The sequence below is a fragment of the Plecotus auritus genome, assembly GCF_963455305.1.
Source record: "Plecotus auritus genome assembly, chromosome: 4".
Taxonomy (NCBI): domain Eukaryota; kingdom Metazoa; phylum Chordata; class Mammalia; order Chiroptera; family Vespertilionidae; genus Plecotus; species Plecotus auritus.
Genome location: NC_137775.1, coordinates 79,901,232 through 79,915,023, shown reverse-complemented (window position 1 = coordinate 79,915,023; position 13,792 = coordinate 79,901,232). Strand labels below are relative to the sequence as shown.

Genomic DNA, 13,792 nt, shown 5'->3' with positions numbered 1-13,792 from the left:
ACACAGATCAGTGGAGCAGAGTAGAGAGCCCAGAAATAAAGCCACATCTATATGGCTAAGAAATATCTGACAAAGAGACAAGAACATGCAATAGGGTAAAGATAGTCTATTCAATCAATGGTGCTGGGAAAATTGGACAGATACAGGGAAAAAAAATGAACCTAGTCCATCTTTTTACACCATATATAAGAATAATCTCAAATGGATTGAAGACATAAATGTAAGACTAGAAAACATAAAAGTCCTAGAAGAAAACATAGGCAGTCAAATCTTGGACATTTCTCTTAGTGACATTTTTTTCTGGTATATCTCCACAATCATGGAAAACAAAAGAAAAAATAGACAATCAAACTAAAAAGCGTTTGCACAGCAAAATAAACCATCAAAAAATGAAAAGACAACTCACTTAATGGAAAAATATATTCACCAATGAAACATTTGATAAGAGATTAATATCTAAAATTTATAAATAACTCAGACAACTCAACACTTAATGGAAAAATATATTCACCAATGAAACATTTGATAAGAGATTAATATCTAAAATTTATAAATAACTCAGACAACTCAACTCAAACCAAAACAAGTAATCCAATTAAAAAAAATGGGTAAAGAACCTGAAGAGACACTTCTCCAAAGAGGACATACATAGGAAAAAATGCTTAACATCAATAATTATCAGAGAAATGCAAATCAAAAACACAATGAGATATCACCTCTCACCAGTCTGAATGGTATCATCAATAAAACAAGTGTTGGCAAGGATGCAGAGAACAGGGAATCCTTGTACACAGTTGTTGGGAATACAGATTGGTGTAGCCTCTGTGGAAAACAATATGGAGTTGCCTCAAAAAAATAAAAAATGGAACTGTCATTAGGAAAATACAAAGCAAAACCACACTGAAATATCACCTAATGCCTGTTCGAATAGCCATCAATGAAAAACAAGAGATAAATACTGGTGAGGAGGTGGAAGAAAAGGAACCTTTGTGCATTGTTGGCAGGATTATAAAGTGGTACAGCCATTATGTAAGAGTATGGAGGAGCCTCAGCAAATTAAAAAATAGAACCACCATATAATTCAGCAGTTTCACCTCTGGGAATAATATCCAAAAGAAACTAAAACACTAACTTGAAAAGATATCTGACTCCATATTAACAATAGCCAAAACATGGAAAAAAACCTAAGTGCTCATCAATAGATGATAAAGAAGTTGTTTTTAATATGTATATATATGATATAATAGATATATATGTATATAATAATAGATATATATTTATATATGATATAATAGATATATGTGTATATATGAAATATTATATATGTATATAAATGATATATATGTATATGTATATATGTATGTATATAATATGAGATACATTAACACAATATTATATAGCTATAAAATAGAAAATCCTGCCATTTATGACTATATGTATGCATGGTGCTTGTGCTCGAGAGCATTATGCCAGGTTAGGTAAAGAAAGTCACATACTGAATTGCCTTACTTCTATATGGAATCTAAACAAGCAAGCAAGGAAACAAACAATAACAATAAAACCCAACCAACCTCAGAGAAAAAGATGTGGGAGTTTGGTGGTGGTGGGTGGGAGATGGGAAAATAAGAGGAAGGTGGTCAAAAGGTACAAACTTCAAATTATAAGATAATTGAGTACTAGGGATGTCCTATACAACACCATGACTATAGTTATCACTGCTGTATATGCATGTGAAAGTTGTTAAGAGAGTGATTCCCAAGAGTTTTCCTCACAGGGAAGTTATTTTTTCTTCTTTTTATGCTTTTACTTTTTAAAGTATCTATATGAGATAATAAATTCTAACTAAGCTTACTGTGCTAATCATTTCAAAGTATATGCAATTGAAACCAATGCTACACACCTTAAACTTATATAATGATGTATATTGATAGTATCTCAATAAAAGTGGAAAAATTTATTACAAAAATAGTTTTACTTAATTTGAAAAGTCTTTAGTAGAATATGCAGCCATTGCTTCATTCTAAAAGTTTTTTGTGTTGTTTTTAATTTTTAGACTTTGAGAGAGAGAGGAAGGCAGAGGGAGAAAAACACTGATGCAAGAGCAAATATAGATCAGCTGCCTCCTGCACACCCCCTACTGGGGGTCAATCCTGCGATTACGGGCAGGTGCACTGAATCAAAATGGCAACCTTTTGGTGTATGGAACAGTGCCCAGCCAGCTGAGCCACACCAGCCAAGGCTATTCTTAAAGTTTTTAAATCTATACACATTTTAAAAATTTAAGTCAGTATAGCCTAAAGGTGTAACCTAGGTGAAAATAACTTACTGCCTAATCAATTTTACATAATTTCCACATTTTATTTGATAGGTGAAAAAACTAAGAAAGGGGATGGTGTTCTATCCTGTTTCTTTACTGTCTATTACACCCAACCGCAGAGAGGCTATCACACAAAATATAGCCAATAAATATTTTTTTCATTAAACTAGCATTTTTAAATAATTCATAACATAATTCAAAATGGTCACAATTGATAGACATAATTTCTATTTTATATTCTGCTTTATATAGTAGAAAATTATAAATAAATATGAAAACAACTTTGTAGGTTTCGGACTGCGATTCCACATCTTTGACTTGCACTTATTAAACTACCCCTCCACTGTCTTTCAGTCTTGAATGTAACCTTGACTGCTATGTTAAATAAGTTTAGAATTCTAAACTGAGAATTTTATAAAAATGATCCATTGTGATCCAATAGATGGCATTACTGCCATGAAGTTCAAACCCAGAACTAGAAATATTTGGGACCATTTGAGAAAGCTGTTCAAACAATAAAGCTAAAGATTCTTGAATTTTTGGCTATTATGGTTATTAGTGGTTTCAATTATGTGTGTGTGTTTAGTGGTGGCTACATAACCATTAACTGGTTACATTATTTTATTTTTAAAAAAGGTCATGAGAGCACTAACCAATATCAAATCAATGTTCTAAAAGAAAAGTTCTGTGTCATATTATATTCAAGGGCAAGAGTGTGTGTGCATAAAGTTTCCTTATAAATATAAATTTTCAAGAGAGAAAAAAATTAAGAGAAAAGAAACATGAAATCAGAAAATGAAAAACTTAATGTGTTTTTATACAAACAGCAGGGCAAAACAACATTTCCCAATTAAAGCCACATGTATTGAGAGAGATGTGACAAGTACTTGGTTGAATACAAGATATTGGAAATAATATTAAAACAATAAGATGAAATAGTCACAGAATGGGTAAGAGAGGTATTCTAAAAGGTATTGATTTTTGAAATTTTCATTTGTTAAGGAAAGAATCATAAAAGCTGGCTTTAACCCCCACCAATAATACAAAATCCAAAGTTAAGTCCTAAATAGAAAAAAAAAATCACTGGACTGGTAAGAAAATAATTATATGAATAGATTATGTTATTTTTCCCCAGAAGGTAACAGCAAGATTAATTTTAGATTAAGGATGGTTACTTTTACAAGTAAAACTAACCAAGATGAGTCTATCTTCCTGATTCAAAACCTGCATTATTATGTGCAAAAAAAATAAAATAACAGCCTCAGCCCAGGATAACTGACTTACTTGGTGCAATCAGAGGTAAAGACAGAGACACCCATTAATATACAGTAATTTCTGGATAATATGGTTACCCTAATAAAGTCAAAATTTCTAAGAAGAGTAATGATATTTTATTTATCTGCTTCGCCAATTTTATTGCTTTAAAGAATCACCTGTTCGTTTCATTAATTTTTTCTATTGCTTTCTGTTCTATATCTCATTTATTTCTCCTCTATTTTATTTCCTTGCTTTTACTGGCTTTAGGCTTTGAATTGATGATAATTTCATAAGAGCGATCTGAATATGTACGCTCATTTATTTTCTAGTGTAACAGCATTCTTTTGCATATGAGGAAAAGGAAATCTAGAAAAATATGAGACTTTCCAAATATTATATTTTATAGATAATGGAAAAGTCAGTGTCTTATCATTATGTTGCTTGCAGGTAGGTCTTAAGTGGGGGGGAAAAAAAAGTACCCACTGGAAGGACACCGGAATTTCAAGAAAATGTATCGAAAAGCACACAGTAGGGGAGGCTGGGGGAAGGTCAATGGGGGAACAAAAAGGAGATATATATACTATTATATGTAATACATTAAACAATAAAAAAAAGCACAGCACGTAGCCTTGTGAGGAGTAAAAAGTCATCCTGCAGCTCAGCTCTCCTCCGTCTGTTCTCCCTCAGCGGCGTGGTCCTTGCCTCTGCCTCTCTGTGCACACTGCTCTCTAGGGCTCCCCTTCAGACCTACTCAATCTCTGGGTCCCAGGAAAGATATTCTATCTGTGTTAGGGATTTTCCTGGGTCTTATGAGCTGTGAAGTGCAATAATGGATATCACAAAGTAGAAATATTCCCTATGCATACCTCCTCATCCCAGTGTCAATCAACTGTAAATTCAGAGATGATATAGGTGGGGAAGCAATGATTCCAAAAGTTAAACCACAATTAAAAGAAACAGAACAAAACCTCTGCTGAAGAAGTCAGTCTTCTCTCTCATTGTTTTTCTGCCTATTAGAATTTTAAGTCGAGAAAAAAATCCTAATAATATGTATAATATTTGCCTATTTGATCAGCATGGGAGAGTCAGAGCAGGTTTGGAGGTGTTTTCTCTCAGGGTGAGCTTCAAGCTTATGATCTAAACATAATCCATTACATAAAGACTAAACACTCATTTTTAGCACATTATAGTAGAATTCCACATGTGTTATAATGTTGATTAACTGAATGCCAGTTTAAAATGCCATCTAGCTCAGAAACAGCTTTTTCCAAACACCCTTTAAATACCCATGGATATATAGAGACAGATAAAAATTGCATTATCCCTAAAGACAAAAACTGATAGATCGCCATTATCAAAATCAGAAGTTTATATTAATAAAAAGATGTTGGAGATAAACAAAATTAATCAAATGTTTACTCATTTTTCATGATTGATATAAGCAATTCAAGTACGTGAAAAAAAATTTTAAAGTTACTTTGTTCATCTTTTGTCATTGATTTTTATAAATCAGGAACACTGGAAAACCAGACAGTGTGGAACTTTTGCCGGATTTATGTTCTTCTTCTTTTTTTTTTATATAATAACATACATCATCCAATCTTCCTATGAGAATATTTTTGAAAAGAATACCATGCTGGAGAAAGTTTACTGTAGAGCAAAAAATCCTCAAAATCAAAGAGCTTTTGGTAATAGTGAGTTAAACTTATACAGTTTCCTCACAGCAATATCATCTAAAAACTTTAACATCTAAATCTAACATCCAGGACTGTCTGATAAAGTAAATATCTCTTGAATGAATTAATGATGCACTTTTTTGTTAATTCTCATCCGAGGATATTTTGTTCTATTCCTTTTTAGGGAGAGTGGAAGGCAGGGAGGGAGGGGGTGAGAGAGAGAGAGAGAGTGAAACATCAATGTGAGAGAGACACATCGATTGGCTGCCTCCCACAGGAGCCCTGGCAGGGCCAAGGATCAAATCTGCAATCCAAGTAATTGCCCTTGACCAGGAATTGAACCTATGACCTTTCCGTGCAAAGGCCTACAATCTAACCGCTGAGCAACACTGGCCAGGGCAATGATGCTTTTTAAAAAAAAACCAAAAAACTTTTTAAGGGCTTCCAATTTTCAATTTTTTCTTTTATTTCTTATTCATCAATTTCTATTTAGTATTTTAAAAGAGGTAAAAGAAATGAATAATACCTAATGCATATACAGGGTGGAACAAAAGTAGGTTTACAGTTGTGGCTAAGGGAGACGGTTTATTCTTGTATGATTATTAATTATTGTATTTTCTGTACAAACAACTATAAATCTACTTTTGCCCCACCTTGTATTTACAAAACACATTTGTAACATAATGCTTTATGTTTCCTGGCTCTTATCACAAATACATTGTGTAATCAAGTTATTATTACTGTTATTAGTTTTTAACTGCAATGGCTGTAATAATAGTATTAATCAAATACATTTTTACAAAAGCAATTGTTCTAGAAACTCTGCATCATATCTCAGCACTGTGCATTCTACGGATACATAGCTGAGACACAGACTCATTTGGCTTGCGATTGGAATTTTTAAAAATTCTCCTCAAGAACCTCAAAAACAAATTACATGAGAAAGTATGTGCTGTTTGGTAGCATTTGAACATGGTTTATTTAGTAAAAGTCCATATAAAAAATGAATGCTTTGATGTAAAAATTAGGTAAATAATTTTGTTTTTCTAAAGGACAATAATAAACATATGGAAAACATTATGAGGAAAGAGCACATTAAGCTAAAAGTCTATTAAGTTTAAGAGAAAAAAGGCGCATAATGTCTCTTCAGGAGAAAGTTAAATATTTCCTATGCCGCTTTGTCTTTGTGCTACCCATTAACACGGTACTGTTATTTGTGCTGTGGGATCTTATTTGTTTTGTTCCTTTTTTTATCCAATTGTGAAGACTAGAATCATTTGAGTGGAGGAAAATAGAGACTGTGTAACTGTTTGGTGGTAAGTAGATTAAACAATTTGCTCACTGGTGTTTTACTTAGGTACTGGAAGCACATAGAATAATGAAGCTCAATTTTTACATAAAAAATTAAGACAAGTATACTGGGCCAAATATGTTTCTTCTATTCCTAACATGCTGTGCCTCTTCTCACCTCATTTTCTTGCTCTTTTGGTTTTGAGTGGTTATAAGTATCCCACACTGAAATCTATAGTCTCAGAATTATTTCTCTATATTAAATGAATCTGGTAATTATGAATTCTTGACTTCCATATAGCCATCTACATACAGTCCTATGTCATATGTATATGCCATTAAAAATACAATAATCTGTAAACCCAAGAAAAATTCCTCTACTGCCCTTTACTCCACGGTTAGTATGTGCTTCCCAGACTGAGGGGGGGGGGGTGTTCTATTTATAACTCCCTTTTGTTTCCTACCATGTGGCCAAGTTTCCACTTATTACATGTCTGCTTGCCTTAATATTAACATCCAGTTTGGAGCACTGTAAACTGTTTCTCAGCCCCTAAATTAAAGTAAATGATATCCACTCCACATCCTACACCAATTTTACTAGAAGCCACTTCAAAGATTCCATTTTAGAAAATGAAGTATGGCCACTGCTTCCTGAAGCCAAAGTTGGCCCTGTTCGTAATGAAGTGAAACTTTCTCTGATTTCCTTTCTATTTAAACGCTGACAGTTTATTCCACGACATTTTTTCCTCCCCCACTAAAAGTAAACCTGTTTATTTTGCTGTTGTTGTTACTGTTATTGGGGTGGGGGGAGGGTTAGGAGATGAGAAAAGGACCCTGCCTTCCTTGGTGGTGCTTGGGACAGGACACCGTGTGCTTACAGTGACATTTCTGGACCACGTTTGGCCATCTTTAACAACAAAAAGTTCCCAAATATTTAAAGACTGTCTGAGCTACACATAGTTTCAAAGAGAGCAGCAGTGTATATTTCTTTCTTACGTTGTGACTGGTTTATTAAATTATGTGAAAGTGGATGGCAGAAAAGACAAAACAAAAACAACCTCTACAACTCTAAATTTTAGCTTCCTCATCAGATCTGCACTCTTTGACCATTTCCTCAATTGTTCACTTATACTAGCCTCTCCGGCTTACTGTCATGTTGCTTATTACACAAGCCACTGTCACCCTCTTTACCTATTTACACTGTGACTATAGCCCAAGCTCTGGCAATGTACCAGCAGACTGGCCTCCCTCCCGCCCTCCATATATTCAGAGAGCCTGGCACACAGCAAAAGAACAGAAAATACTTACAGACGCTTAGTCACACTTCCTACTAACCACCACAGGAGCTGCTGAAGAGGATCCACACCTACACGCATGCATGCACACACACACACACACACACACACACACACGCACATGCACATGCACTCACACATGCACCAGTTGGGCTTGAATTGAAGATGCGTTCTTTCTGAAAAGGTTCTTCACACCTGAAGGTGCTACTAACCCCCAGCCTTTTCAGAGTAATTTACCTTCTTGGATCTTTCAAATTCTGCGGGCAATGTGAATCTGAACTCTAAACCCACATGAGGGAGGGTCAAGGAATGTGAAGGACAGAGGGAGAATTTGTATTTCTCCTCTACTCAGAGCCAAGGCCATGAGAATGAATGCGCTTGCCTTCTCCCTTTGAGAGATGGAATTGTTGCTGGTTTATCCTGGGGATCTCAGCCTCATACAGGTTCTCACCCATATTCCCCATCTTGCTTGGGCCCTAGGTTGTGTTATGCCCTGCTGTGCAGCCATTACAGGATGGGAAAATGCCCCAGGATTTCAGTCCTCATCTCTCTATAAACAGAAACTGTGTAATTCAACTAATTCAGCAAATGTTATTAAAGGTTAGCTTCTCCTATGAATATCTGTCTTCTTTCCATTCCTCGGACAAGAATCTCCCCTCTCCCAAGTCCTTTTGCCCAAACGGTGTTTCATCTGCTTGAAGCATTCTTTTCATAGACTGGGGCACAAGTGTGTGTACGTGCATGCACACACGCACACACACACACACACACACACACACACACACCTTCTGGGGGTTAGTTCCTTAGATCTGATTTTAAACATTACTCCCTCAGATGGGCCTTCCCAAGCTCTTAAAAGTCACAAGAAGGCATCGGCAATACTTTGCACTTGGTCATTTTCAAGAGGCAGACTGCCCAGAAGCAGAAATTTGGGTTCCCAGATTTTTGCACTGTAGCCCTGCCTGTATCCCAAAGCACTAAACTATTATTTATCATGTAATAATACAGAAATGAAATATTACCCAGTGTGTTGCCACATAGATGACATATTCATAAAGAGAAATGGAGAGAGAGAGAGAGAGAGAGAGAGAAAGAGAGAGAAAGGCAGAGAGAGAGAGAGAGAGAGAGAGAGAGGCAGGCAGACAGAGACAGCTGAGACACACCTCTGAAGAACTTGCTGGTCAGGAACACTTAATAAATTACAGTTGCAGCTGATCACAAAATGCTGAAGTGATGCCTAGTCCTCTATTGTTTTAGAAACTAAAATACCTAGAGAAGGAAAATTGTAAAAAATTCCATGGGATTATGATTTTCTCTCCTAATTCAATACAATGTTCCTTGCCTGCTTCCAGAGGGTAAATAAGGATTTGTGCACATATGCTACAAAGTCAAAATAAGCCCTTGTGCAGCTTGATCTTCACATGGTTTTTTAACTTCTGCCAAGTGACTGTACCCTTTAGGACTGGGACATTAAGCTTTACTTACGGATTTTCAGCTCCAACAAAGAACTTTCATAGAGTCTTATCTTTAGTGGTCAAAATCTTGTGTTCTAAGAACTTCAAATGAATCTATTTTTAGCTGAGTTTAAGAAACTAACACTGTTTTGAAACAATACCCTTAAAATGCTATTTAAATCTATTCTTGTAAATGTATTCAAAATAACTGAGTTTTTATTAGAATTTAATAAACACTTTTTAATCCTCCAACTTTCTAGATCTCTTCATTTTAATCATCTAACAGAATATACTTGACAAAAACCAGAGGTTCTTTCAAAAGTGTGCTTGCCAACATCAGGAAAACACCTTAAATGAAATATTCTACATTTCAGCACCACATCTTCTCATCACAGAGCACCAAATTATCAAAAAGAACATTCGTTACATGATTACAACAGTACACTCTACTATCTTTGTGCTTCGCACTCCTCAAAACGCTATCATATTTCAACCTATTAAACTTTATGTCTGGAAGCACATGGGAGTTGAAAAAAGCAGATGCAGCTTTAAGAGGATTAATATCTTAAGAAGGATAAATTCAGGAATTTTATCAAATCAAATTAACGGTAATAAGAGATATCATTGCTCTAAAAAAAAAAAAAAACATGTGCAATTGACATACCCGTTTGAGTGCTTGTCATGTACTGTTTAAATATATATCCACAGACATTTCATAATGTTATCTTATTGAAGCTCTTAGCATGTTTATATTACAAGTAAGGATACACACCTTACATACACACAAGAAACACAAAATACCTGAAGGGCCGTGAGGATATTGGCTAAGGCTTGTCCGTATGTGTCATGACAGTGAACGGCAAGAGCAGTGGGTGGGATTTCCTTTATGACACTTTCCAACATTCTCCTCATGCTTCCTGGAGTTCCCACTCCAATTGTGTCTCCCAGAGAGATCTCATAACAGCCCATGCCATACAACCTCTTCGATACCTATGGGGACAGTTGAAGAGCTTGTAAAACAATGGAAACGAACAGACCCAAACTCTGTTGTTCCTCAGCAAACATCTAGAGGTAAACATCACAACTAAGATTGTGATGTGTCCATGGGAAACATTTTAGTTTTCTGATTCATTTCCTTGTTCATTAAATCCTAAGCATTATATAAAGCCCTGAATGGCATTAATGTAATTATATTGTAATATTCAAGTTTGTCTTAGAGTCATAACTATCTACCTATTCACACGTTCCATTAGGAATTATAAACTACAATTTCAACTATGGCAGGCTTACTTTTCTCAACTCTTTCTTTAATCAAAGGGAAGCATTATATATTTACTTTGGAAGTAGCATTTCTTAAGAAGTTGGATGAGGGTTCAAGAAATATCAATACTAGTTTCAGTTCTGTCACTCAGTAGCTTTATAATTAGTAGAGGATCAAAATATTTCTGGCTTAATTTTTCTGTCTCATAAATGGATGCACATATATTATGATCTTGCATTTCTTGACTCAAGTGCTAAGAAGTGATATTATAAAGAGATCTATTACAAGGTCCCTTCAAACTGAATGACTAACTTTACTTTGAAGGGCAATAAGAATTGACACGAAGGCAGCATGGGATGTTAACAAAGACACGAGTTCTGGAACAAGACAGGCCTGGATCTAAATCTCAGCTGTCATCCATGTTAGTCAGGTGATACTGGGCAGAAAATTAAAACTTTATAAACTTTGGTTCCCAGTCTATAAAATAGAGAAAACAAAACACCCTTATTTCACATATTTTCTAATCCTTATTTTTTTTAATTTTTAAGAATTGCAATAACAAAGATGATGTCAATGTCAATAATTACATATTTGGTGTGAAAGTGAAATGGAAAAATATATAAATAAGTTTGTACACAATCTGGCACATGGTCACTCATTTATTTTGTACTAGAGGCCCGGTGCATGAAATTCGTGCACTCGGGGGTGGGGGGTGGTCCCTCAGCCTGACCTGCACCCTCTTACAGTCTGGCAGCCTTTGGGGGATGTCCGACTGATGGCTTAGGCCTGTTTCCTAAGCCGTCAGTCAGATATCCTTAGCACTGCTGCGGATGTGGGAGAGGCTCCCTCCACTGCCACTGCGCTCGCCAGCCATGAGCCCGATTCAGGGCTTCTGGCTGAGCGGTGCTTCCCCTGTGGGAGCACACTGACCACCAGGGGGCAGCTCCTGCACTGAGCGTCTGCCCCTTGGTGGTCAGTGCACGTCATAGCGACTGGTGGTTCCAAATGGCCATTTGGTCGATTTGCATATTAGCCTTTTATTATATAGGATTTCTTCAGTGCCACTGCTTGCTAGGCACTGTGCTACATGCTGGGATATAATAGGGAGGCAAATATTGAGATGGCTTATGCTGTTATAGAGCCTGGAGTCAAGTGAGGACAGACCTTAATTCCATTTGGAAATGTGTAATTACAGCTAAAATAAGAATTTTTAAACAAAAAAACAGGATTCTAAGAGCATGTGGCAAAAGAAATTGACCTAGATCTGTCAAGCAGCAAGGACCCAAGTGACAGCTTAAGATAAAGTAAGCATTAACTTGTTGACGAAGTTGAGAAGGAAGAGTATGAAAAGAAGGCTCCAGGTCGAATATCAAATGCAGAAGCAAGTGTGTTGCGGGAAGCTGACATATAAAATGCAAAGAGCATTCCAGGCAAGAGAAAAGTGAAATGCAAAGGACAGGGTGAGGAGAAAGCAACAACCAAAAGGGAATGAAGCTACTCAAAGCTGGAGAGGTAGGCATGGGGTAGATGCTATAGGGCCTTGCAAATCCACCAAGTTTAGAATTTGGTTGAGGATTCTGTCATAAGAGCACTAGAAAGCCATGGCAGAATTTTGGGTAGTAGTGATATAATCAGATTTGATTTTCAGAAAGGCAATATCAAAAACAGTATCAAAAATAGGATGGAGGGTACTCAGAAGACTATTATTGGATGAAAACTTAGATTTTAAAAAATCATAATGCTCATTCTCCTCTACTGCCTGTTAAATGCTGGAATTTCTTAATGGCCAGGGAAAGGAGAATGAAGCTTCAAAGGAGAAACCTAACTGGTGGGAGGAAAATCATAAAGTGTGGGGTCAAGGGAATATAAGGGATATAAGGGGTGCAGAAAGGAGGAAATGGCCACTGGTCCCAAATTCTGCTGGTAAATTAAGATGAGGACTAAACCGAGTCTTGCATTTCTTGGTCCAAGTGCTAAGTAGTGATCTTATAAAGAGGGATTTCAGTGGAGTGATGGATGCTCTAGAAGTCAACTTGGGAATAATGAAGAGTTGGGGGTGTAAGAGGAAATGGACAACACTACTGGAGACAGTCTTTTGAAGGAACTTCGATGTGGAAGGATGGAGAGCCGATAACTAGGTGAGGATACCGAATTAAGGGAGAACGTTTTCAGATGGAAGAGGCTTGAACATGTTCAAGTGCAAATGGGAAGGAGTCTAAACAGGGACTAAGTGAGGGGAAGAACTAGAGACTTAAAGGACAAGAGAGTGAAAACACGTTGCATCAGTCACTTCAGAAAGTAAGAGAGTGAGTTGGCTACAGAATATATTAGAATAACACAGAAGGCTATTAAAGGTTGCTGGTGGTGAATGTGTAATGTCTCTAATCTGCCTGTCACATAATTCTTTTCATCAACTGCTCAGGCATTCTGGTGCAGGAATGGAGAACCCGAGGGTATGTGTGGTCCATCTAGAGACGGCAGAGGCAGAAGAGCAAGGGGTCCGGTGGATAGGCAGAGTTGGGCGAGATTTTGTGGAGTCTGAATTTACACTATTTCGGAAGTGTTCTTTAAGACAAAAATACATAATTGTGAATTCAAATTATTAACAGAGTCTTGGAAGGATCCCATACAAGTGAAGGACTACCACATGTATGCTTCATTATCTTATGGTATATTTGCCTCTGTGTGCAAAGGTCTTGCTTAAATAATGGACCATGGGCTATCCCTCATTTGAAAAATCTGCACTGAATTTCAAAAGTTCAAATACACAAAAAGGGGACTGGCTTTAGCCAAACTGAAAGTTTACCGAGCCTAAATTTTGATTTCTAACTGTACCATCTTCACTGCTTTAGTACTACATTAACAAAGTTATGAACATTAACAACCCTAACAACAGGTGCACATTAATATACTTCATATACAAATGAGTCTCTGAGATACTCTAATATAATCTCAAAGACTGAGCATTTTGCATTCATTGCTATCTATTAAGAAACAGGAATAATGAGTGAAAATTGAACTTTCATCAGAGCTCCTAACTGACTAATCTATTCCTGTAAACTGTTCTGGAATAGCATCTTGAATCTCAGCAGTAAGAGCTATAGGATCACAAAGGAACAAAGTCCGGAAGCAGTGGATACTCCATACATGTGCCGAAAGTACGCAGGAGAAGAACAAAGGAATGCTACTGGAGCAACCAAGGCAAAGTTGAGGTGTGCACAAACTGCACAGACATACTGATA

The 13,792-nt window shown here is 36.4% G+C and overlaps 1 protein-coding gene across 1 annotated transcript in view; it reads right to left on the bottom strand.

Moving 5' to 3' along the window:
- The window catches only part of HMGCLL1 (3-hydroxy-3-methylglutaryl-CoA lyase like 1), a 172,812-nt gene that overhangs the window by 63,631 nt on the left and 95,389 nt on the right, over nucleotides 1-13,792 (bottom strand). The window contains exon 7 of the mRNA XM_080665505.1: nucleotides 10,091-10,279. Within this exon, the coding sequence (XP_080521631.1) occupies nucleotides 10,091-10,279 (189 nt within the window). The remainder of the gene's footprint in view (nucleotides 1-10,090; nucleotides 10,280-13,792) is intronic.